Source organism: Nelumbo nucifera, chromosome 1, assembly GCF_055504915.1.
Source record: "Nelumbo nucifera cultivar China Antique chromosome 1, China Antique-T2T, whole genome shotgun sequence".
Classification (NCBI taxonomy): domain Eukaryota; kingdom Viridiplantae; phylum Streptophyta; class Magnoliopsida; order Proteales; family Nelumbonaceae; genus Nelumbo; species Nelumbo nucifera.
Genome location: NC_142649.1, coordinates 190,015,968 through 190,038,172, shown reverse-complemented (window position 1 = coordinate 190,038,172; position 22,205 = coordinate 190,015,968). Strand labels below are relative to the sequence as shown.

Genomic DNA, 22,205 nt, shown 5'->3' with positions numbered 1-22,205 from the left:
TCCATTTACCCCAATACTTGCTGCTGTAAAAAAAAAGGGAGTCTGTCTCTTTCTTTCTCGTGGTCGGCTATTCCATTTTCTGGATCGGCTCTCGGTGGTCGTCAGTAGTGGAGCTGTGCTTCTGTGGGAGACTTTGAGAGAGAAGAAAAAGATGGGGAGAGGAAGAGTGGAGCTTAAGAGGATCGAGAACAAGATCAACCGTCAGGTCACCTTCTCCAAGCGGAGGAACGGTTTGCTCAAGAAAGCTTACGAGCTTTCTGTCTTGTGCGATGCTGAGGTTGCTCTCATCATCTTCTCCAGTCGCGGAAAGCTCTATGAGTTTGGAAGCGCCGGGTATGATCGACTTTACCTCATCTTCTCTCTTTATCTATATCGCGTCGACTCTCACTGTCTGGTTTGGTCTGTTTATATTCTTTGCTTTCCCTCTGTGTTATTCTCAACAGAAAAAACAACGCTGCGCTTTTATAATTGATAGATCTCTTTGCTTAAATGGTCGATCTGCGGTTTTTTCGGATTGTTTCTACTTTGCTGAATATTAATGCTTTCTTACTTCTATTTCTGCCTTTTCTTTCGAATTTGTTACTTTTCAATTCTGTTGGTGTTGAATTGCAGAGGGAAGGAAAAGCCTACCGAGATTGTGTACTTGTTTTTATCGTCTACCTGTTCTGTTCATCCTCGCCGTGAAGAGTGCACTTCACTTCAACAAATCTCTCGCTCTTCACTCTCTCGATTTTATACTTCCTGTCCGCTTGAAGAAATTATTGTTTTTGCAGATACAAAATAATTTCTTCCTTTTACCGAGGAAGACGAGATCTGCCAATGGCACCTTGACACGTTTCCTAGTCTTGTCGGTCTTTTCTCTCTTTCACAGCGTCTCTTCTCTGTCCGTTGGTTTTCTTCGTTTAACGATCGGCTGTACAATCTTTTCCCTGCGTTTCGCACGTACGGTTGGGGAAAATGTTACGAGGACCTCACATCGGACCTCGCCGCTAGATCTAGGGCTTCTCTGGTTCCTCTTTTACTTTTCAGCGCCTCGGTAGACTACAGTTAAACTCCAAACAAAGAAGAGACTCCATAGCCATGTTTTCGTTGAGCAAAGGAATTTATATTTTTCTTTGGTTTCTCTTTCTCCGTTTCTCTAGACACAGCCTGATTACAAACGCACTGGAATCAGGGAGCAAAGCCGTACTCTACGTTGAGATCTCATAATTGATTTCCTCTCTCTCTCTCTCTCTCTCCTCTTAAACTTTCATTTAATCTCTTATCTGGTTTGTGGACTCCCACTCGTGTCTGTTCATTATCTAGTTGTTTCCTTTCGGTGCGAGGCCTTAGATTTTGGGATACAGAAGAAAACTTTGTTCTTTTTATACTTCATGACACTGTAATATCAGATTGGAGGATTGCTTTCCACAAACCAAAAATACGAACTTTCGGCTTTACATTAACTTTGAGACTCGCGCTTATTACTTATTTGAGTAAGACTTGTTGTTCTCCCTTTCCTTCTTGAGTTATAAAAAACTGGAAGTTCTGGGGAAATTAGGCTCAGAGTGCAAATACATCAAAAAATAATACAAAATACAATGTTTTTCACTCTACATATTTGTATATACTCCTTCCAAACTAAGCCTAAAGACAGAAAGTTTGAAACCAAGCAGAGAGGCCAGAAAATGGAGCAAAAGACAAGCATAATACAAATAAAACTGAATATCACTATATTAGTTCACGTCATAGATTGTGTGTTTCATAAAAAAAAGGCTTTCACTGGACTGCATGACTGTTTTACTTCTTCCATGTTTACTGTTTTACTCGGAATGCCTTCAATTCCCAAGCCCAAGTTATTGATTAAACTTGCCGTGAACATCACAAAAATCTATTTTGTTAACATATATATTAACCATCGGATTTTTCTTGCCGTGAACATCACAAAAATCTATTGTTGATGTTGTCACTACACTCTTTCCTGTAAATATAACCTCCCAACTCCCAAGCCCAAGTTATTGATTAAACTGAAACAGAAATTCTTCTGATAGCTGGTTTTCGCGATCATTATCTCTCCTGTTTTAGTAAACTTTGATATTCATTACAGGAAAATCCTTTATCGCGTTTCAACTATTGAGGGCAATAAAGCCCAAACCGTGGTGGCTTTTAGTATGAGGCTAGCTGGATCTATTCTAGGAGTTATAAGGTCATTGTGTTAGGGTTACTAATGGAACTAGCAACATGCACCTTTAGTATGGGTCAAAACATGTCCAATGTGCCACACATATTTTATAATTTCCTATTGTAATGCTTCTATACCTTCTTTTTGAGTTAATAGTTCGAGTACTTTCATTATTTGCATGTTTGTAATATTTCTTATATTTGGCTGTTAAACTCTAAAGAATTCCTCCTGTAACATTTGGCAACTGATGTTGTGCAGTTAACACAACCTTTTCAATTCATAGTAGTCATTTGCCTTTCTCCTTTCTGTTTCTTTGGACTTTTAATGTCTTGTGCAGTTTTAAAAAGTCATCTATTGATATTTGTGATGAAGTTTAGTTTTATTGGAATGCCTTCAATTCTATCTAATATGAATATAAATGCGCATAAGATACAGTATACGAATATATATTCTTATTCCAATGCCATGGATATTCCACTTTTGTTAATCTTGGATAGATTTTTCGATTGTTCAACCATACAACTATTGATTATCGTCATATCTTGCCATATTAATATACCTTCCTGGAAGTCTGGAACTGGAATCTTGGTGAGGCTCGACTCATATTTGGTATCTTGATTCCATTACACTGAAAAGATAATGTGATCTTTCAGTCCAACGGGTAATCACCCCGTAAGCAATGCCTTTTTGTTAACTCCATGTGCTAGTGAACCAGCAATTGGATTAGCAGCAGATCTAGGTATCCATAACAAATCTGCCACCCAAACTGAGTGTCAACTGTCAAATGCTTTAATTGCCACCCTGATCTGATGTCTTACTCTCCAATGTCGCCATCCATTTCACCTTTTAATCAAAGATTACTAGACTTTTGAGTCCCATTCATTGATCAAATTTACCTAGGAAACCAAAGGAGGTGGCTAGCTTTAAACCTTGAAGTACAGCTGTAATTCTGTGCTTTTATGTTCAAAGAAAGCCACCTTGATGTCCCCATTTTGATCTGCGAATACCACTTATACCTGAATGTAGGCAGTAAATAAGATTCATCAGTTAGTTGTCTCAAAGTAATCTTGGTATTTAAAGAAAAAAAAAAGGTAAAAATGCTATCCCTTCACTTCAATCTTTCCTATGACAAAATTGTAGGTCATTACATTTTCATGGGTACCTAATTTAAACCATATAACACGTTTCACCTTCCAAAAATCTTGGTAGTTCGTCAATAATTTCTGTCTTTGCTAGATTTTGTTTTCTTTCGTTGTTTGCCAACTGGTTATATTGTAGCGAATCATATACGTTTTCTTTCTTCTGTTCAGATGGATATGGACACTTATTTAGTATTTTTACAAAATACCCAAATATTGGTATTGTTAGACCGCTCAAATTACTTGCTGTTGAGCATCTTGTATCCAACCATTTATAATCTATATATATACTATTAGAAAAAGTATAGTGTGGAATTTTGAGTTGACCAACATACTCCTATTTTTTAATTTTTTAATTTGGTCCCTTTTTAATTGTGAGGGAAGAAAATGTCATTTAAACTACTACTTTTTATCTAATTCAATTCCCACTCTTATATGTAATGTATTAATTCCCAATATTATCTGTCATTAAATCCTGTTTTTTTATTACAATATCCCTATTTTGAATTTGGCAAGGAACTCTATATCCAATACTTAATTTAACAATACAAAACCCATGTTTTTTAAAAGTGACGCAAAAACATACCTGCTCCTCCTTCCATCTTGGTGGTAGATAAGCAATTCATCCATCTAGGCCAAATTGGCCCATCCTTGGTATCATAGTTAAATAATAAAACTTTTAAAATAAAAATAAGTACAAAAATTACAGACAACAGAAGAATTGTTGAAAAAATTGTTACATCTATAATATCTTATATTAATCATTTCAAAGAAAAATAAGTGTTACAAACATGGGTTGTTTTTATTGATGATGGAAATGAAATAAAAAATTAATACCATCAGAAAAATGAAATTGTTTTGGTGGGTCAGCACTTTAACTTTTGAAGTCAAATATGTAAACCCTTGACATTATAATTAAATAATAAACATTAAAAGAAAAGATTAAAAACACAAAATGAAATTTGAAAAAGCACAGCATTTTTGTGGGCACATTTCTAATGTTTTATATTACTCATATTAAAGAATAATATGTATGACAAATGAGAATTCTTTTTTATTGAAGATAGAAATGAAATATAAAATTTAAAACTAACCCAAAAGTGAATTTGTTTTCCTATTTAGTGGTGGGTCAATAGTTCAACATTTCAGGTAAAAAATGTCAACCTTTGATGTTATAAGTAAATAATAAAAATAAAAAGTATAAAACACAAAAAAAAACACATAAATTTTGAAGAAAACATTTGGCCACAGTTCTAATATTTTGTATTAATCATGTTAAATAAAATTAAGTGTGATAAAGAAGAATTATTTTTAGTGATAATGGAAAGAATGTACAAAATTTAAAACCGACCAAAAAATGGAATTATTTTCCTATGTGGTGGGTCAATTATTCAACCTTTTAGGTCAATGTGCTAATATATTTTTGACAAGTACAATGTGTTGACCCTTGATGTCATAATTAAGTAACAAAAACTAGAAAAAGATAAAAACATAAAAGAAATTATAAAAAATACAATAAAAAATTGTAGAAAACATTTAGACACATTTCTAGTATCACATATTCGACATTTAAAAAAATAAGTGTGATAAATAAGAAATATTTTTATTCACATGGAAATATAAGAAAATTGTAGAAAAAATTGGAAACATATTATTACTATTATCCTTATCATCATCATCATCATCATCTAAAATTGCTATGTGTAAAGCAAGTGCATATTTGCTATTATATTAAAAGGCCAGCTTGCCATCGATATCAACCATGTTTATATCACTATTGAACTATTTTGTTGGGACTCTTGACTCTATATTTAAAGATTTTATTGTGCATAAAATTATCAAAAATAAAAGGTTTTATTGTGCATCCACTTAAAGTTTCCATTCCTAGGGGATTACTTACATGCAAGACAGTGGAAAGGCAAAAGTTTAGCTTATACTTATCCCCACTAACACTATAAAGCCAATGTTTGTCCCAGCTATCTAGGGTCTTAGAAGGGGTGGAGTGGATACAAGTCAAACTAATTTTTGTTTTTTTTTGCTCAAAGTGGCTCTTAGACTTAAACCCATATTCCCATGCTCAAACTAACATTTTACCTTTAGTCCAAGTAATGGACGCTACTTAATCCATTTTCACTATCTATATTACTATTAAAAGTAGGAATGGGCTTGTGGTGCTTTTGATTTTGATTAAAATACCCCTATTATTTAATTTATTCTCTTCCCTTATTGTGAGAGTAGAAAATGTAATTTGAATTTCTACTTTTAACCTCATTTAGTTCCTTCTCATTAAGACTTGCATTTAAGGTATTAATTCCCATTTTCTCTCACTAAGTCCTTTTTTTAAGGTGTTTTCTTCACTACAATTAAAGTATGAATAAACTCATGTATTTCTTTTTGACTAAAACATGCCTATTATTGAATTTGGTCACTCTCTATTTGTGAGGGTAGAAGATGTAATTACCACTATTTTATTTCATCTAATTGATTCTCTCATAAAGTCTCATATTTAATGTGTTAACTCCCATTCTCTCATTAGATCCTGCATCTAAACTATTTTTTTCTCGCCAATAAATTCACTAATTAGATCAATATCTAATACTTTTAATAATATAACACCCATTTTTTGAATCAACCCAAAAATAAAACCGTTCTTCCACCTATGTGATAGGTAAGCAAGTGAACCATCTAGTTCAAATGGGTCAATCAATGTTGGCATAGTTAAATAATAAAACTTTAACAAGAGTAATAATACAAAAAATAAAAAAATTGTCACATCTATGATAATTTTATATAAGCATCTTAAAGGAAAATAAGTGTAATAAACAAGAATTGTTTTTATTGATGATGGAATTGGGATACGAAAGTTAAAACCTGCCCAACAATGAAATAGTTTTTCTATTTAGAGGTGGGATAATAGTTCAATTTTTCAGGTCAAATGTGTCAATCCTTGATTTCCTAATTAAATATTAATTAATAAAATTTAAAATAAGATAAAAACACAAAAATATGGAAAAATACATAGAGTTTGTAGAAAACATGTAGGCACATCTCTAATATTGTATAATTATCATATTAAACAAGAATAAGTGTGATAAATAAGAAGTATTCACACACACACAGAAATACAAAAGATTGTAGAAAAATGTAGACATGTTGTTACTATCATCGTTATCTAAAATTGCCATTTGCACATTTATTTTCTAGTTAAATGAAAGATATTTATATGGAAGCAAATAAGTATAGAAGTTTCTTTTTTTTCCCTTTGCTCTCTTTGTAGTCAAGGTGCAACCTGCATCTCTAGTTGTATTTAAGTAAATGTTTTGGTTGTCTTTGCCATATGCGGTCATGTAGCCTACCCCTAGTTGGGACAAGGCTTAGATGTTATGATGATGTTTTTGTTAATTTCTAAAGAAAAGTTCTTTCCATGGGTAAAGATATAATGAAAATTAAGAAAGAAAAAATCTGAAATCTAGACCAAACTGGAGGCTACTCGCTTAGTAGATACAAAAATTGTGCCTATGCTTATGCGCTAATAATGGTGTTGAGTCCTGAAGTCAATGAGAACCAACAGAAGAGACGATAATTCTATTAATCTATCATCATTTTTATGATACATCTACATCACATTGTTTGGATGATTTTTTTCCCTAACAAACCCGGGTATAGCTGCGCATTTTGCTACTAGTTAGCATGCCCTCCATAAAAACGTAATTGACAACATCTTCTTTCGATTGGGATAAATATGAGAATTTTGCTATTAGTTAACCTTGTTGTTTGGTTTAAAAGACCTTAGCAATTGAAAAGACTTTTTCTATGCCCACGAACAATTGTTGTCAATTGTCATACGGCTTTGAAGAACCTGGGTTCCTTAGTTACAAATGCATCATCCTGAGATTTAAGGAGCAGCGTTATAAGATTTATTTGGGTCTGAAGATATATTTTTGTCTTCAACTTTTGCATGCATGTTATCCAGTCATTATGGTTGTCCTTGATGGCTTTTCCTTATTTATGTTCTAAATTCTAGAGGTTGTTATTTCTATGTTGGTGCTTCCTGCTTTGACCGTCATCCTTGTGGATGTTAAAGGTTGCTATAACTGCTTCCTCATCATCCTTGTTAATGATCTGGCGTAGAAAACATGACAAGTTTTTTTCTAAAATTTAGACTTATTGGGATATGGTCAGTTTGTTCCCACCGTATCCTATCACTTTTGCCAGAAGTTATAACATGATTATTGGCTTATTGCCCATCGGAGGGTGGGACGCAGTGATTTAAAAGGTATACTGAGGCGCTCAGGTGAGGTGTATTTTAAAGCATACGCTTTGAATTTAAAAGCTTGTGAAAAGTTTGACTCGTGGCTACTCTTAAGCTTCAGGCAATTAAAATATGTACTTTTGAGAATGTCTTATTTGCTAATGTTGTTTATTCTTTCATCATAGTAAAATGTCTTAAAAGTCAATTAAAATTATAGTCATTTTTTGTGTAAAAATTAAGAATCTAAGATCTTAATGTGGAGTTATTTGAGCTTGCCTCAAGATATTTGGTACAAAGACAATTTGTAGAATCAAGAATGTAAGATGTTTTACATTGCATTAGCTATTTGAAATAGTGCAATTGAAGAAAAAAAGAAATTATGGGTTTTATGTGCTTAAAAATGTTTTATATATATATGCTTGATTTTATTTTTAAAATTTTCATTTGAGTAACTTTACATGTTATGTTTATGTATTTTAATTTTAGATAATAGGCTTTTTGAAGTATTTATTTTAAAATTTATGATTATATTTTTATTAAAGTTATATATATCTTTTACATTTTTTAAATTATTTTAGTTGTTTTTTTCTTTTTGTATTTTTGTGCCTTATTTCGAAAGGGTGTATATATACTTTACCTTGCACCTTGCGCCTCTGGCGTAAATTGCCCCTACCCTTTTTTTTTCACTTTGTGCTTTAAAAAAATTGAGGTGGGCCTTTGTACAATGGTTTGGTTACCTAGATAACGGGTAACCAGATTTCAAATCTTGGAAACAGTTTCTCTGTTTATGTGTAGATGTAATGCTGCATACATCTGTCCCTGCCAAAACCTTGCTTTCGTGGGACCGTTGTCCACTCGGCTGCTCTTATTGTCCTTCGTAGAAATTCCATATCTTTTTCAAGTGAATTTTTATTTTCATATTTCTGTATTTTTCAGAAAAGAGATTCACTCCCTTAAACAATAGTAGATTTTTATCTACCAAAAAAATGGATAATGGCATATTTTATTAATTTCCTAGTATAATATATGGTGTACTCTTTCTAAATGAGTATATATTGAAAAATGAACGTTGCCCTTATCGACCCATTCTCATGAGTATATATTGAAAAGTAAAAATTGAATGGTGGAGATTGCCTTAATGTCAATGAACATGATTGGGCAAAGTTATAAGAAAGATACCACCTCTGGCATTTTAATAGGCACATGGTGGAGATTGCCTTAGCTTCTATCTCTTCCTACAAATCATGCAATCCTATTTGCATTCTTCCATAAAAACATATGGATGTGATATATTCTTTATGTTTTCCCTTCTTATTTGCAGGAATTGCAATTTTTCATCACCTCTAAACTAGATTTCGGTGTTACCCCCCCCCCCCCCCCCCCCCTTCCCAAAAGAAACCAGTGAAAGAAAAAAAAATAATAATAATAATTCAAAATCGATAGCCCTTTATACTCACAATCAATGTCATAGGTCTCTCTTGCATCATAATTCAATGAACATGATTGGGCAAAGTTATAAGAAAGATACCACCTCTGGCATTTTAATAGGCACATGGTGGAGATTGCCTTAGCTTCTATCTCTTCCTACAAATCATGCAATCCTATTTGCATTCTTCCATAAAAACATATGGATGTGATATATTCTTTATGTTTTCCCTTCTTATTTGCAGGAATTGCAATTTTTCATCACCTCTAAACTAGATTTCGGTGTTACCCCCCCCCCCCCCCCTTCCCAAAAGAAACCAGTGAAAGAAAAAAAAATAATAATAATAATTCAAAATCGATAGCCCTTTATACTCACAATCAATGTCATAGGTCTCTCTTGCATCATAATTCTTTCATAACTCTGGTCATTTGTATACTAGAAAAGGATCAAGCTAGAGTTGTTTACGGGTCGGGTTGGGTCAGTTTACTGCTGTTTTTTCAACTAATCCAATCTGGTTGGGTTGCCTGAAAATGAAACCGAAACCAACCTGGTCGGTTTGTGTGTTTGAGTTGAGGGGCTAAGGGAGTAAGGGCGGACCAAATTAGAAGTTACCAAGAAAAGAGAGTCAAATTGTGTTAGAAAAAGAAGACTGAAATTTGGAATTAAGGCTTCTAATCTAAGTAAAAAATACACCTAATTGTAATTACCTATTTGGTGTAAAGGACGTTAGAGAATAGGATCATTTCTTTAAACCTTCCAAAAAATGCAAGAAGCTATTAATGGCATTAATGGCATTCTTTGTCTTGCAATGCTTGCTATTAATGGCATTCCTAAAGAGAAGACTAGAAAGTAGATACTATAAGTAACTAGAAAGTAGAAATAAAGTTAGGTACTAACTACTAAGTACTAACTAGGAACTATGTCGGTCCGGGTCTGTTCGGTTTCGGTTTTCATGTGTAGAAACTGAAACTGAACTGACCCATCGGTTTATGCTTTTTAGTAACCCGAAACCGATCGACACTAAAGAAAACCCGGCCAACTCAGATTAAATCAGACCGGGTTGGTCGGTTTGAGTCTTCTTATGAACAACCCTAGATCAAGCTTTGCACATCTTTATAGTACAAGTTTGATTTTCAACAATGATCTCATGTTTGTCTTACATTCAGTGGTTTATAAGGGTTCATTTACTGCTAATTGGTAAATTATGATCTTCAACTGTTTCTTATTCAAAAGCAATGTCATCAAGAGAGGTAGCTTCTGTACAGGTTATAAACGTACTTTATGTTATAACATTTTGAAGGCCAAAGGCCTGTGGCATTATGGTTGAAAACTTAGAAAATGCAGTATGCCTATATAACATTTTGAAGGCCAAAGGCCTTTGACATTATGATTGAAAACTTAGAAGTCAAAGAAAATGCAGTATGCCTATAATATAACATTTTGAAGGCCAAAGGCCTGTGGCATTATGGTTGAAAACTTCTAAGTACTTCACAAAAGTCTAATAGATTTAAGAAGTTTCATGAGAAGTGCATAAACAATTGTAGCACATAAAAATTTATTCTACCTGAGCACCTTAAGGTTAATGGATGATTGATCCATTCTCACTTTTGAATATGGAACAACACTTGTAACATGCTAGTGATGTTGGCCATCAGAAGTTAACAAAAAATTTATTGATTCATGCTACATAACTGACAATGACAAAAATTGGGCAATTAATCAACATAGAGTTTAGGGTGGAAGGAAAAGTGAAATAATGCAACAATGGTATGTAATCAATTTAGACCAAGGCTATTAAAGTTGTAATGGGATTTAAATAGGTCCAAGATATAGGCCTTCTGAAACCTATTCATTCCAATATAATTGGTGAGAACATGGGATTGAGTATTAGAGTGGCCACTTCATGCTGAAAATGCCTGAGTTTAGGTCCTTATCCAGTTCCTGGATGACTGGGACCAATTATGGTCTTTCTTTGGGTTGTAGAAAACTTTCATCAAACAGTTCATAATTGTGAATTAGGCGCAGTGAAAAGGGGTAACTAAGAAAATCTATTCTTTTTATTCCTTAGGGTTTCTTGGCTGCAGATTTCCGATGGTTAGTTGCTACTGGATTTGTTATTTTTAACATAAAGGAAATGACTAAGAATCAATACTCTTCTGTAAATAGTTGCCATCAGTAGTTAATTCTATTTAGTAATGGTTTTCGTTCAGTACCAAAAACAATTACAACAGAAAAATACAAAAATATTACCTAGAATCACCGTAAGGTTTTAGGAGTCAATCCTAAAGTTTGGCTGCTTTTAGCAGGACCAAGTTTTTACAACAAAAAATGAATGAAATTTCATACACTAATGGTAAATTAGAACATAAGAATTACATGCACCTTTCCCCTAGGCTAGGCAGCCCTGTTCTCAATAAAACGGCAAAACTATACCTACCACCCCAAAAATATTAACATAAACATCCTAAGAAATCAGCATCCAACCTTAATGATTAAAACACAAGCATACAAGGGATAAAAAAAAGGCAGAAAATTTTATCTCTAGGAGCAGTTGGGCTGCTTTGATGTGTCTTAAGTTGTTATTTATGTTACTCAGCAATATCACTCACGAGTCATGACAATGTTTCATATTTAATCTTATCCCCACATAGTCAGTTTTTGTGGTTGATGTGATGAATATCTGATAGTTTAGCCCCAACACCAGTGATATATGTATCTATCTTTGGGAAATTAAAATAATCTATATCTATATTACTATTAAACTGTAAATGAGGGTTTGAAACTTTTTTTTCTTTACTAATTTTGGGGGATGAAAATGCCATTTAAACTATAACTTTTCACCTTAGTTTTTTTGGTAATGCAGTTTTTTACCTCATTTAATTCTTTTTTCATTAAACAAAGACCCAAGTTTTTTTTTAAACCAACCGAAAAAACAAAACCTTTCTTCCTAGGGGTGCAAATGGGGTGGGCCCAACCCAAGCCCAAACGGGCCCAGCCCACAATTTTACATGGGCTGGGTGTGGATTTTCAGCCATTAGTTCTATGCCCAAAAGTTCAGGCTCTGTTCGGACTTAACCCTTAGGTAGTCCAAACCCGTTCTGACATTACCCCAATTTGAGCTTGGCTTGAGTATGTACATACATATTTGCATTATACATGCTAGGGGTGTTCATGGATCCGGTTGGGTTGGTTTGAGTCATTTTTTTCAACCAACCCGACCTACTCATTTTGCTTATTGACTAAATCGAAACTGACTGTTCTTGAAGCAAAACTGACCCAAACATGAAGGGCCGGTTTATCGGTTTAGTTGGTTTTTATATATATTTTAAACTGAAATATCTATATCTAAATATCTATTTATATTTAAGTTTATTTCTTTTTAGTTTTTATGCAAAACCAAAAATTAAATTTAAATCGATTAGTTTTTTATGCAAAACTGATTTTTTTGTCAATATATATTTAAATTTTTACAAAACTGAATTAAATATTGTACCATTGTATTATATTTGTATTGGTTTTATGTTTTTAGTTTTTATCATAAATAACCAATTTTTTTCAAAGTTCAAACAAAACACAAATAAAATATATCAACATTTAACATATAGGGTAGGGACTAATTAATAATTACTTAAGAATATAGGATCGGTTTGGTTTCGGTTTTCATACGTGAAAACCAAAACCGAACCGAGTTGTTGGTTTATTTTCTCATACAAATCGAAACCGACCAGTGAATTTGAAAAACCAACCAACTCGGGTTGGGTGGAGCCAGTTTGGTTGGTTTGGTTGGTTTGACATTTAATGTGAACACCCCTAATACATGCATATATGCTTGATCTTTTTTGATAAAGCATACATATATACATACATGCAGACAAGGCATAATGGTTTGGGCTTTTGCCAAAATTTGAATGGGGTAGGCCTAAAGTACTGTAAATTGCTTAGGCCAATCCAAGTTGCACCCCTAAAAATTTTGTGTGACTTGATTATCCAATCCGAGCCCCAACCTAAGTACATCAAATTTTAGTGTGGGCTGGACTTGGTTAGACAGTTCTGGCTTGACCTCGGGCTCGGGCCAAAGGGCCAAGTTTAGGGTTGGGCCTGAATTGAGCTTAAACTCAGCCTAGGCCTCTCAACTAGATCCTTTTGCAATATTTTTAACAATACAAAACACAAGTTTCTTTTTACTGACCAAAAATGTAACTATTCATCTAACCATGTGGCAGATAAGCAATTCTCTAGGCAAATAGGTTTTAAATAATATAAAACCTATGATGTCATAATTAAATAATAAAATAAAAAAGATAAAATATAAGAAATAATAAAAAATACATAAATTTTGTAAAAAAATCATTTCAGCACATCTCTAATATTATATATATTCATCATATTAAAAAATAATAATTGTGATAAATAAAAATTATTCTATACACATTAAAATATAAAAAATAGACACATATTATTGATATTATCATTATCCAAAATTACCACATAATGAGATTGCCAAACAATTATTTCTTCGCTGAAGAGTAGAGAAGAAATTCCTTGGTGGATGAAGCCTTTGGTAAGACCGTAAGACAGGCACCTCCCCTAGGGGGTCCCCTGAGAATAGAAAGTGAATATCAATTACAAGGAACCTAAAGCTTTGCTTTCTTTTAAATGTTCAAAAAAAAAATCAACCTAGGCATAGTATTTAGGTTTACCAAATGGATATTAATAAATGCCTTTGCAGATAAAGCTGTTAGGGGTTGGGAATGCCAGTTCCTTGGGTCAAGCTTCATGGATAAAAGGTGAAGTATGGGCTTGGATATTAATGGGAATGAAAGAAACACTGTATATAGAGGGGATAAAATTGATGACATTGAGTAACAAATTAAGAAATGTAACAAAAATGTAAATTATAAAATAGGATAACTTAGAGCCAGTTGATTAGTTCTTTTAAGATATGGATGACATGTAACAAACCTTTAGAGTAGATTTTCATGGAAATGAAAAAAAGGATTAAAGCATTCTAGGAAATGGATGAATGAAATAGATTTTTTGTGACAATAACATTCTGTAATTTTGGTATAGGAATTATTCTATTGCAATTCTTGTAATTTTTTGGAGCAATCACCATTACTTTTGGTATTGTTTGTGCTCATTTGAGATAGAAATTAATGAGCACAAGCCATAAAAGCACTGAGTTCTAACTTAACAAGAAGCACTGAAAGGAATCAGAACGGGAACTTTTGAAATAAAACCTTTTTCTATGAAGGAAGAGTAAGGATTTGATACTACAGTAACCAGAAAAGTCGCAAGGAAGTGCACAGTAAGAACACTTTCATGAATCACAAGAAACAATATTAATTTAGTAATTTAAGCCATAGGAGCAAAAGCAATATGCCATTTAATAAGTTGTATGCACAATGGCAAATTATAAGGAAGGCCTGCTAACCATAAAAATAAAAGGAGATAGTTCTCTCAAATTCTAAATGTATGATGCAGAAAAGATATGGTATTGATAGAGTTCTGACCAATGAATTTTGATTAATAACACTTTATTCGCTACAACGTTTATGATTCCAGTTTATTGCTCAGTTATTTTTGGGATATCATATCTTTTCCATATCATAGTCCAACCAAAACAAATAACAGGAAGCCAAAAAATTGTTTTTGCATGCTCATATGGAAAACCATATACAGTTTTTAATGCTAATGGCCATAACTAGGAATTGATTATTATAGTTATATCCTGTTTAAACACTGATCAGGGGGTATTCTATAACTTGAATTGTTTTTCTTGTTGCCGGTTCCAAAAACAAATCAAAACCACCTGATTTGAAAAAATATAGTCTTCGTTGTGTATGGCTTTTTTTTTTCAAACTGAAACCAAAAACATGTTCTGAATTTCTGATATAAAAAATGTTTTCATTTGGTTATTTAATACCACATTCCATAAATCATAATACTTCCATACTGTAGAATTTGTCTTTGTTTTAAAAGCCATTATTTTGGTGGTCCAAAAACATGTAACGTTTTTTTAAACAAAACTAACTTGTTTTTACGTTTGAATTTTTGTTAATGTGGTGATTTCAAATCAATAAAAACAAAAGCATTCATGTTGTCGAACACCCTTAAATTGGGGAAATTTCTATTGTGGAATGACTGGGGTGCTAATTGATTTATGGCTTTGAAGGGAGATTAAGATACATTTCCTGCCTACATTTTATTGTTTAGAATATTAAATTGATAGAAAACATCTTGTGTATTATTATGCCGAAACTTTATGGAAACAAACTAACACTTTTCAATGGATCTATTTTTTCTCATATAGGCTGTAATACAAGTACACATTTCTAAAAATGAAAGTTAGGAGTTTCAAACATATAATATTAACATAAACTAAAGCCAGATTAATGTATTGGATGTTATTTTGACATTCTTGATGATTGAAAAACAATATCAATAAAACTGCGAAGGAGAAATAATTACCTTCTAAAATAAGTAAAACCTCTTGGATAGTGTGTTAATAATAAATTGCAAGTGATAGCACAGCAGGCATACATGACGACCAAAAAGTCATGAAAATTCGTTGTGGCCAAAAATACAAATTGACCTTAAAGAAATCCACATATGTGTGTGTTGATATATGGTATTTATATCATTAATGGCGCTTTCATAAGCTTGTTTTTCAGATAGATGAAACCTTCATAAACTTTTGAACAGTACTATTACTTAGTTTCCCTATCATTTGCAACCGTAGAAGGTTTAGTATTTCTCATTTGGCTTCTCTTTTGTATTAGATTTCAAGTACATTTTAAGCTCTTCAACTTTCTCATTATTTGAAATGAAGATTTTGATTCCTAAGATAAAACTTATATTATGAATTAAAAGTAATAAAATTAATGCTTTTGAAAATTATGAAAGTTAGAAGCATCTATTGTTGCTAATAGATCCTTAACCCAATGGGCTCCATTCATCTGTAGCATGGATCTAATCAAGCCGGACAATAGTTATATTCTTCTTATTATGCAGGCATCTGTTCTTTTTGTAGTGAATTTTCCTGGTCTTCTGTTTTATGAAGTAGTTTTGTTGCTTGTTAATGTTAAATTGAATGTTAGAAATACCAATAGGAAGATTTTCAGTTAGAAAGCTTGGTGGATAAAGTTAATTCCTTTTGGAGAGGGTTGTTTCACATTTTCTTCATAGGTTAGTTATTTCTCCCTTTTGTTACAATCGATTCCCCTTTTCAATGAAAAAAATGAAAAAGGGTTATTTACAGATCACATTGTTATACTATGTTTCTATTGCTAAGACAACTGATTTTTAGTAAACAAGATGGAAACTGTTATGATCCTAAAAATTATAAGGGTAAAATACTTTAACCTCACCTGAATTTTCTTGTAAATACAGAAATATCCCCTCTTTTTTAAATTGGACTAAGACCTCCCCTGTGAGAGTTATATCTAACGGAATCATTAAAAGTCTTTTATTTATCCTTACCACTTCATATTTTCAAAACAAGGGAATCCCTCTTGCAATATATTGTTTTTGGTTGTCTTGTCTTGACCCACCCAAGAACTTTTCCAATCAATATTTCTGGAATAAAAAGAAGTTTATAATAGAGGATTCATATAGAATAGAAAGAAGATATATTAAACTTTAAAACCAATAAATGCGATCAGGTATGGGATTTTCCTTGGAGAGGTTTGAAAATGGAACAAGAATTCTTGGGGCGTTGCAGAAATTTAAATTAGAACGTTTTATTTACATAGGAATTAATATACACATATTTGCAACCTTAGGGGAAGCTTTTTTTTTCTAGTGTTTAATCCCTGCTCAAATAGCATAAATAATTATTCAAATCAAAACCTGAACTGATACGAACCGTCATCTCATTGAAGTTAAGCACATTGTAGTCCCTTTTATCACACCCCGATATCATTGAGGCCTCCAGAAAATGTCAATTCATGCCTATTCTTCTCACCTAACACGACTAACTTTCCATTGAATACCCCTTTGCATGCTTTTAACTTAAAACTATTTGTCAAATTGAATCCCAATCCTAACAACTTTTAAGGCCCTGACCTTAATTGGCTCCTCCATCACTATCCCAACTAAGAAAATAAACCCAGAGGCCAGAACTTTGAATCCAATGTTGCAAAGAACAGCTTTAAGCACGGTGTCCTTATTATTTGTGATGAAAGCAGAGAAGCAAACCCAATTCATTGTAGAAGTCTTGGAGGTGAATCTTGTGCTTGTTATCATAGAAAATGACGAGAGAGAGAGAGAGAGTATGATTTGAATTGCCAAAAGGAATCGTAAAGGGCAAAATTGGGTTTTTTCCAAAAAAATAACCTACATATGCCATCACATTTTAACAGATTTTGATGAATTACTATATATGGGAGATTTTTGTCCCATGATATCACTTAATATGGGAGGTCTTAGTCCAATTTAAAAAAAAAAAAAAGAGGAGATGTTTCAGTATTTGTAAAAAAAAAATCAGGGGGAGTATAAGTCTTATACCCAAATTATAACTAGATAGTGCACTTGGTGATGGTCCTCGTAGGTTTGCCTCTTTTTGCAGGGGCAAACCAAAACCAAACTTCATTAATCTGAAAAGATTCTATTAACATAAACTTTCAAAAAATATGGAATATAATGATGCAAATTTTATGGTACAAAACTTGTTAGGTATTGATAGTACTGGTACCACAAAAACACCATAGGCTGTAAATGTTGTTGGTTGAGATACTAATGTAGCACCCATGTATGCAAGGTTTCTATTGTAAGTATTGGTTTCTGGGTACATTTACATTTTGAGCATGTAAGATGTAGATGGTGCCTTCGCTATACTGGAATTGCTAAACATGTTTCTGTACTATATATAAAATTGCTCATATAAATAATACCTGAAATAAAAGAATAAAAAACAAAACAATTATTACTTTCCTTTAACTTGATTAAAAAATAAAAACTAATTATTGAAGCATTAAATGAAAAACAAACTCTTAGAAATCTACTAATAATTAGCCGTTAAAACCCAACTAACTTAAGCACATGGTTTTTTGTTTTGTTGGACAATGATTATGAACTGCATCAAAAATACTTTTAAAACCCCTAAGAGAAAAGAGGCTGAAATTAAAAGTTGCCTCCATTGTTTCATGAATAAATGTATTATCTTGATCCTCCACAAAACAACATGTCATAAAACCATACATTCTAACCATGTTCACAAATCTAGTATAATGCGTGCTTTGGTATAATAGGTCAAACCAAGGATATAAATAATCTCTAATAAATTCTATTGAATTGAAAATGCATTTTCTACGATGGTTACTATTTTCGGAATTTTATCATCAAACAAGGCTGTCTTTTGGGTTAAATATCTAAATATGAGTTAAATTTGTTTTGAATGACAAGCTTATTATATATCATCCATGTCAAACCCATCAAGATGTGAAAGATATTGAGATTCTCTACCAGTGCTCCTTCCTCAGGGATCTTGGGGTCTTACAGTTTTACAACATATAATTATTACAAAGACATAGTAATTCCAATATTGTTTATGTTCCTGAAATGCGCTCCAAGAGTTCATGCCTTGGATAGTGATTGCATAAATATAAACTTTCATATTAAGAAAAGGGAATGTAGGAAATATCAAAAAACCTATATTGAAGTCTGCTTGACTACAACTCCATGATGTATTTTGTGATTAATTTGTACCTCTACTTGCACGAGTGCATTTTCTTTTTTAACATAGAATATTTAAGATGTTTATTAAGATTTTGTTTTCCATATTCAGCATAAACAAAACCCTTGAGCGATACCAACAATGCTGTTACACTCCTCAAGACACCAGTGCGTCCGACCGTGAAACACAGGTTTATGTTTAGATACAATAACTTTTGTCCAACATGTGATGATAATCTATTGTGCAGAGATTTGCATGTTTCAATGAATATTAATTATTTAGATGTTGGATTTAGTTGTTTGTTCCTTGTATTTGGATTTCTTTTTAGTTTTAGTATGTAAATGGCTTCACCCAGAAATTGAAATTAAGCATCTTTTGTAAACTTATGGAACATTTAGGGGGCGTTTGCCAATGTGAGCTATATTCAATTTTGACCGCCTTCAAACGTCAAAATCACATCAAAATGGCTCAACTACATTTCTTTCTTTACCATTTTAAAACTCACCCTTTAGTATATATTCCCATCATATCTCCATTTTAGGTAGTCTTCAATTGGTTGTTAATAAAAACCTCTGATGTAGTTGAAAAAACTTAGCCCACTTCTGGAAGTGAAGGCGTGGTTTGAGCTATGCAAACCAAAAACCCAATTCAGATTGTTTTGTACCTCACTTATTAGTTGTGTTCTGAACCATGCAAAAAGAGTGTCAACTTTACATGGTTCTGTGTTTGAAAAGCGTCAGTGAGAATTCTTTACTGGTCGAGAACACAATATCTTAGAGGATTCAAAAGATGGGGAATTTGCAGTTTTAGAACTTAGGTTCAGTTTGGAAAGAGTACAAAACGCTTAAGAAGAGAAACCTGGGATGAAGTACTACCTGAAAACACGCTTAAAAAGACAACAGTTTTCCCTTCATGTTTTGTTGGCATGGTGACTTGGATCTATTGACTACAGTCTTGGGATTTTTTTTTCTTTGAATGCAAGCAGTCTTAGAATTGAACATTTAATCTTTACTCTACCGTTATAATGTATAATTCATAAAACAAAAACGATTTTTTTTCCTAGCCTCCGACAGAGAAGTCCTTGTGGACAAGGTATTATCATTGCATAACATAGTCTGCTTGTTACAACTGCACTTTATATGATCACAACAATTTTGGTACAGATTCAGTTTGATATGTTCTTGCAAAATAGATCTGAATTAATTTTATTTATTTCAAGGTATCTTAGGGAGCCTTTGTTCAGGAATTAAGAATATTAGTTTGATGTAGAAGATGAATGGTTGCTGGTAATTTTTAACTTCTTTTTCCTTTTCTATTCCCACCCTCTTTCTCTCTCTCTCTCTCTCTTTCTTTTGTTCTTTTTGTTGGTCGATGCAGAGCTGGTACCAAGAGGTGTCCAAGTTAAAGGCAAAATATGAATCTCTGCAACGCTCACAGAGGTAACATGATACCCAAGACAGGAAATTTTGTCCATCATATTCGATTCATGCAGCTGGAAAAGAAAAACCACTTGAAACACTTATGCAGCTATGGATGCATGGTTTTAATTTAGTGTCAGTATAAACATTAAACTACGATAGTTAGTAATTACTACATTCAATTCTTGATTGGAGCATGCTAATTTCCTAATTCGTACCATATGGCAAGGCATTTGCTTGGAGAAGATCTAGGACCACTTAGTGTGAAAGAGCTGCAGAATCTTGAGAAGCAGCTTGAAGGGTCTCTCTCACAAGCTAGACAACGCAAGGTATTCACAAGATTTGGACAAATACCAAGTTTTAACATGCATTCTCCTTTTTCAGTCTTTTCTTTATCTAGTTAGCTTATGTAGGAGATTGGTTTAGTAGAATTTGAACCTGTACTAATATTTCTCTCCATCCTGCTGTAATCGCTTGAAATTAGATAGATGATAGAAAGTGTTTGAATATTACCATCATATAAGCCTTATCCCAACTATATGCGATCGATCGGCTACATGAATGCTGTTTCGTTATTCCCTTCTGTTTAATGCCATATCCATATATCCATATAAATTATTTAGAACGAGTATGTCTTCTTTTACTCAATTAACTTCTGCACAGTTCTCTCTTATGCCTCTACTAGTAGTGGTATTCTCTTCATTTGAACCTATCGCACGATAACAGTCTTCATCATTCTTTTTTAGGCAAATTTATGCAGAAAAACAACCTTAATTAGTAATATATATATTGATCTTATGATTAATTGCTTTAATGCAGGCGCAAATAATGATGGAACAAATGGAAGAACTCCGCCGAAAGGTAAATACTTGTCATGGCTAACATATCGCTGAGATTTTTCTGCTATCTTGGTCTTAAGAAATTTCAAATTTGGATTCCTACCCTTGAGGAAATTTGCTAGAGTTCTGGAAACTACGACTTACCATTTTGGACAAGTAGTTTGTCAAGTACTTGTATAAAAGCAAATGCACATGTGAAATTAACCATATATCACATATGATGTTTGGATTTAACTTTTATGACCTACATTGTACCCAAGGCAAGTATCTGCTGTGAAGAATCGATAATCTTGTATTTTTCTGGTATAATGAATTTTATAAAGCTGATGGGCTTTCGGTTCTATACTAACAGGAACGTCATCTTGGAGACATCAATAAGCAGCTCAAAAATAAGGTATTGCTTTGACTGTCGTCTGCTCTCTGGACTCGGTGAAAGTGAAGCACTCTGTTGTTTTCGTACTGGCTGGCATCGACTACCAACTGTCATTAACATGCACAAAATTATTCCACATTTTCCCTATGCTGATAATCTCTGTTTTTTGTTTCAGCTTGAGGCAGAAGGACAAGGTTCATTCAGAGCCATCCAAGGCTCATGGGACTCCATTACAGTGGTTGGAAACACCACCTTCTCAATGCAGCCGTCTCAATCCAATCCGATGGACTGCGAACCCACCTTGCAAATAGGGTTCTCTCTCTCTCTCTCTCTCTCGTGCAATGTTTAAGATATGAGATACTTACATATGGTGCTTCTAATTGAAACAGGTACCATCACTTTGTTCCACCAGAAGGAGCAACTGTTCCCAGAAGCGTCGACTGTAACTTCATTCAAGGATGGATTCTCTGAACCAATTTGAACAAAACAGACATAAATTATGTGGTTGACTGAAAGTTCTAGATTTAATTGGCTGTGCTAAGTTACAACTTTTTCTATTACATTCATGTATGCTAAATGCTTCTATGGCATTTCCTGGTGGGGCACTGGGGATCTTTTCTTCCTGGATTATTATTAGCTTTTGTATCTTTTCTGATCACAAGTTTAACAGTATTTCAAGTCCAATAAGATGAGATGACTCTCAAAAACCTATCCCAATCACGCTCCAACAATTTCTCATCCTTCTATGATACCTCCATTTTGTCGAGTACATGGTACTATGGTAGTCAATGAGATATAAGGTGAGTCGGTAAGCTATCTCTTTAACCTTTTCATTTCTTCTCTCAGATATAAACTGATGTTTCTATTCATGCGACACCAAAAAGTTGTGCCACACTTACAGGAATAAACAGTGTCCCTTGT

General features: G+C 33.2%; 1 protein-coding gene across 1 annotated transcript; it reads left to right on the top strand.

Moving 5' to 3' along the window:
* LOC104596224 (agamous-like MADS-box protein MADS3) lies at positions 1–21,991 on the top strand. Its single transcript, XM_010257294.3, has 8 exons — positions 1–333; positions 18,766–18,844; positions 20,032–20,093; positions 20,302–20,401; positions 20,892–20,933; positions 21,264–21,305; positions 21,460–21,596; positions 21,674–21,991. Exons 1-8 carry the CDS (start codon positions 152–154, stop codon positions 21,753–21,755), a joined length of 726 nt encoding a protein of 241 aa, XP_010255596.1. The 5' UTR covers positions 1–151; the 3' UTR covers positions 21,756–21,991.
* Positions 21,992–22,205: the final 214 nt, after the last annotated feature.

Bases quoted from the DNA above. Each gene is read 5' to 3' on its own strand.
- LOC104596224 (XM_010257294.3), top strand. From the start codon at position 152: ATGGGGAGAGGAAGAGTGGAGCTTAAGAGGATCGAGAACAAGATCAAC. The intron at 334-18,765 runs GTATGATCGACT...TTCCATATTCAG, and splicing joins TATGAGTTTGGAAGCGCCGG to CATAAACAAAACCCTTGAGC. The intron at 21,306-21,459 runs GTATTGCTTTGA...TTTTTGTTTCAG, and splicing joins ATAAGCAGCTCAAAAATAAG to CTTGAGGCAGAAGGACAAGG.